Source organism: Penaeus monodon, chromosome 7, assembly GCF_015228065.2.
Source record: "Penaeus monodon isolate SGIC_2016 chromosome 7, NSTDA_Pmon_1, whole genome shotgun sequence".
NCBI classification, from domain to species: domain Eukaryota; kingdom Metazoa; phylum Arthropoda; class Malacostraca; order Decapoda; family Penaeidae; genus Penaeus; species Penaeus monodon.
Genome location: NC_051392.1, coordinates 51,579,569 through 51,584,568, shown reverse-complemented (window position 1 = coordinate 51,584,568; position 5,000 = coordinate 51,579,569). Strand labels below are relative to the sequence as shown.

Here is a 5,000-nt window from a genome sequence, read left to right as displayed (position 1 = left end):
TAGCTTTGCAGATGCCAAGTTTAAGATCGACGCACAGCTTGGTTACCCTTATGGACGAACGCGAAGAAATGTGTATTTCTTTTCGATTGTTTGCTCAGTTAGGGAGGTTTGTATTACACACAAATGTATAAAATGTGGTCATACACAAACACAGGCGCGCACACACACACACACACACACACACACACACACACACACACACACACACACACACACACACACACAAACACAAACACAAGGACACACACTCAAAAAAACACAGAGACAATCAAAAACACACGCAAAGGAACCGTCTACCAACGGTTTAACCTTGCGTCACGTGAATGCACAACCCCCTCCCCCCCATCTTATCAACAGCAGATGGCCAAAGGTGAGTTGAAGAATTTTTAAGAAATCACTATTGCGCATTGCACGCCCAATGCAACTTTATCCCCAAGGCAGCCTTCACTCCTGGGGTCAAATCCTGTTAACGCTGGGGGAAACATGATAGGATTGAGGATGGGAGAGTTGTGAAGATTGTGGGAGAAGAAGGGGAAAGAACAGGGGATGCACGGATAAAGATGGGAAGAGTGGTAGAGGAAGATGACCAAGTAAGAGGGGAGACAGCAGCCAGATAGAGAGAGACAGAGAGACAGACAATAGATAGCCGATAGGACGTAAAGCTTTGACCCTTACTGCTCTCTCTCTCTCTCTGTGTCTCTCTGTCTCTTTCTCTCTCTCTCTCTCTCTCTCTCTCTCTCTCTCTCTCTCTCTCTCTCTCTCTCTCTCTCTCTCTCTCTCTCCTCCTCCCCCTTTCTCTCTCTCTCTCTCTCTCTCTCCTTTCTCTCTGCTTTCCCTCTCTCTCTCCTCTCTCTCTCTCTCTCTCTCTCTCTCTCTCTCTCTCTCTCTCTCTCCTCTCTCTCTCTCTTCTTCTTCTCTCTCTCTCTCCTCTCTCTCTCTCTCTTTCTCTCTCCTCCTCTCCCTCCTCTCCTCTCTCCCTCTCTCTCCCTCTTCTCTCTCTCCTCTCTCCTCTCTCCTCTCTCTCTCTCTCTCTCTCTCTCTCTCTCTCTCTCTCTCTCTCTCCTCTCTCTCCTCTCTCTCTCTCTCTCTCTCCTCTCTCTCTCTCTCTCCTCCTCTCTCTCTCTGTCTCTCTCTCTCTCTCTCTCTCTCTCTCTCTCTCTCTCTCCTCTCTCTCTCTCTCTCTCTCTCTCTCCGTCTCCCCTTCGCTTCGCTTGGCTGACTGACTTTAACGGTCACTTCTTACGCCTTATGCTTGCTAATGTCACGAGATTAACAACTATTGATAGTGGAGTTCAGGGATCTTGACTCCAAATATCAAACGTGGCATTACAAGCAGGCGGGTAATGTCAAACAATAGTCGTAATAACAAAGGTACGAACGAGTATTGTTAGATTTTTATTCGTTTGTTTGAACACGTGCTAGAATCCACTAGAGAGAGAGAGAGAGAGAGAGAGAAAATGTCCAAGTATGTTTGGGATTTTAAAAATATGTGGTCATGTTAGGTGATATGTTGGGACAATAAATAGGTGAAAAGAATGGGTGTCTGTGGTAGAAATGGACGAAGTAGTAGTTGTAGGTGATTATTCCTAAGTATAGGCCTACAACAACACAATCAGGTGGTACACAAGTAATGTTCGTTATAGCTGTTACGGATCTGGTCGTGGTATTGGTAAATCCGATTCTGGATAAGGTAATTTAGAAAGAAAGAATGAAAGGAGAAATGTCATGTCATGGAAGAAGCTGATAAAGAATGATAATTGATAATGATAATTCGTAGTATATATTCTGTTAGTTCTGGTTCTGTTGATTTTTTTAGATCGATTCAAGAAATCGACTGCTATTGTTTTATTATTATCATCAATATCATTATTATTATTATTATTGTTGTCGTTGTTGCTGTTGTTAGTGGTGGTAGAAGTCATAATGCCAGAAGTATCACCATCATTATATTTGTAATTATTATCATTATCATTACTACTGTTGTTATTATTATTATTTACCAACCTCGCTATTGTCATCATCGTCGTTATCTCCTCTAACTATTTTATCTATGGCAATAACTAATTATCAAACACAATTCCGTTCCCGAAGACAATACATGGCATTCCGCTCCCCAAGACAATACGTGGCATAACCTTATTACGCACCTCATTAGCACCAACCCCACCCACAACCCCCCCCCTACCCCTGCCCACCCACTGTCGACCCACTAGCCACCAAGGTCAGCCGCGGGGGAGACTGCATGCCCGTTATAGCGTCATCCCGTCTGACCTTGCTACGAATACTCCCCGCGCCCAACCCATCACGAACTCTCACATGAAGGCAGGGAGCGAGTGGGTAGGGGGGAAGGGAGGGGAGGAGAGAGGAGGAAAAAAGAGGTTTAGAAGGGGGGTGAAGGGGGGGGGAAGGTGAGAGGGGAAAATGAGGGTAGGGAGGGAAAAAAGGCGAGGGAGGGAAGGAGAGAGGGAAAAAAGGAAGGTACGGAGGGAAAAAGAGGAAAAGGGAGGGGGGAAGAGAGGGGGAAAAAGAGGGTAGCGAGGGAAAAAAGGGGGAGGGGTAGGTAGGGAGAGAGTAAGAGGGATATAGAGGGAGGGAGACGTGGAAAGAAATTGAAAGTGAAATCGAAAGCGAAAGGGAAGTGGAGAGAGAGAGAGAGAGAGAGAGAGAGAGAGAGAGAGAGAGAGAGAGAGAGAGAGAGAGAGAGAGAGAGAGAAGTGGGAGGATGGAGAGAGTGGGAGAGAGAGAGCGAGTCTTTTGTGCAACACGGCCTAGTCAATCTGCATGCAATCATTGCCAAAGTCGTTGCTCAAATTGTAATGGCAGCGAACATTCGTCAGTCAGGATTTTCGTGTAGGACGATTTTACATTTCATAAATTATATCACGAAATTAGCTACATTTTTTTTCTTTCTTTCTTTGAACAGATGTATTTTCCCCACTCTTGCCCTTTGGATACTTATCGTATAGGCCTATATATCCGCGCATGGCTATGAAACATCCTATACCCCTCATACCTCCATATATATATATATATATATATATATATATATATATATATATATATATATATATATATATATATATATATATATATTCACATGATAATAAGAAAAATCATATAAAAAGGGTATTATTAGCAAGAAAAGCATCGCGGACAATGCCTCCTCTCCCTCGTTCTCACCAATACCAGTTGACCTTTGAAAATGGAAGGTGGAAGATACAGCGTTAGTCACTCGAAAGCGGGACTGGTTGCACCCGGTCCGGCCAAACATCCGTTCTAGATTCACGATGGCTGGGGGTCCCTTGCTGCTTTGTACGTGTGGGTCATCCGAGGGTTACTTGGGGATCGATTTGTTTGTGTGTTTTTGTGTTTGTGTTTGAATGTTTATTTATCGTTTTTTGTCTTTTTCTTCTGTTATTATTATTATTATTATTATTATTATTATTATTATTATTATTATTATTATTATTATTATTATTATTATTATTATTATTATTATTATTGTAGTTGTTGTTGTTGATCAGAGAGAATGGGGTGTCTTTTTCTTTGCTGGTGGATTTGATTTTTTTTTTTCTTTTTTCTTTTTTGAAACATGTAAGACAAAATTCATGATGGATTTCTTACGGTTTTCCTTCATCTGATATATATTTTTCTTTCTCTTTTTTTTTTACAGAGGAAGAGAGGTATCTTCCAATGCGGACATGACAATTACCAGGCCCGCTCTGTTCGACGGTGGAGAGCGTGACTGGCCAGAGGTGGCGGGTCATGAGGCAAAAACACCTGCTTAGTGCCTGCTCAGTGCCTGCTTTCTGGCCTTCTCTCACCCTTTTGTCCTCCTTCTCACTTCCCGAGACGCCCCTTGTAAGGCGCGGAAATGTCTGTGAGGGGGAGGCAGGGGTCGCCCCTAGGAAAAGGTCTGCTCGTGCTGTGTTGCGTCCTGGGCGGCAGTTCGGCGTCTTCGTTTAAAGGTAAAATGTAGTGAAATGTAAACAAGGATGGAGCGGAATCAATTAATCAATAATCTGATTAGTAGGTGATGTTGTCTGTCTGCCTCTGTCTGTCTGTCTTTGTATCTGCCTGCGTCTCTGTCTGTCTGTCTCCGTATGTCTGTCAGTTTCTCTCTCTCTCTCTCTCTCTCTCTCTCTCTCTCTCTCTCTCTCTCTCTCTCTCTCCTCTCGTTAACTTCTCCCTCTCCCTCACCCTCTCCTTCTCCCTCTCCCTCTCCCCTCTCCCCCCTCTTTCCCTCTCCCCTCTCCCCCCTCTTTCCCTCTCCCCTCTCCCCCCTCTTTCCTTCTCCCCCTCTCTTTATTCATGACGTTTCTTCTTCCTGCGCCACGCGGAAATGCGAGTGGAAGTGAAGGGACTCGGTTATTCGAGTTATTAATGCACGCTTCCGGGAGCTTGCTGCGTGGCCGACCTTTTAGGGAGTGAGAAGTGTGTATGTTTCCTTTACACGAGTTTTGCTTAATTTCTTATCTTTTATTTTCTTTCCCTTCTTCGTTATCTATATGTCCATTTTTTTTTTAGGAAGATGGAGAAATTTTCTTTCTCTTTTTGCCTTATTCTTTAAATTTGATTAACGTTCAAGTCTCTTTTTTTTAAATGAATTTACGTTTAAATGATTTCGTGTTTCTAAAGATCACCTTTCTCCACCTGTGGGTTATTGAGGTTTAAAAAGCATAGATGATTTCGTCACACCAAGTTACTCCAAATAAAACCTGCCCTTCATCTGTGCCAGAATATGTCTTCTTTGGCATCGTTCCTGTTTTGTTGCCTCTCTCTCTCTCTCTCTCTCTCTCTCTCTCTCTCTCTCTCTCTCTCTCTCTCTTTATTTGTTGTTTCTCCCTGTCTCTCTTTGTCTGTTGTCTCTCCCTGTCTCTCTTTATCTGCTTTTCTCCCTGTCTCTCTTTGTCTGTTGTCTCTCCCTGTCTCTCTTTATCTATTGTCTCTCCCTGTCTCTCTTTATCTGCTTTTCTCCCTGTCTCTCTTTGTCTGTTGTC

The 5,000-nt window shown here is 43.5% G+C and overlaps 1 protein-coding gene across 1 annotated transcript in view; it reads left to right on the top strand.

The window, feature by feature from the left end:
* LOC119575442 (adhesion G protein-coupled receptor L2-like) overlaps positions 1-5,000 on the top strand; it is a 38,365-nt gene that overhangs the window by 12,022 nt on the left and 21,343 nt on the right. Inside the window, exon 2 of the mRNA XM_037923062.1 lies at positions 3,674-3,968. Coding sequence (XP_037778990.1) covers positions 3,875-3,968 — 94 coding nt within the window. The 5' untranslated portion in view covers positions 3,674-3,874. The remainder of the gene's footprint in view (positions 1-3,673; positions 3,969-5,000) is intronic.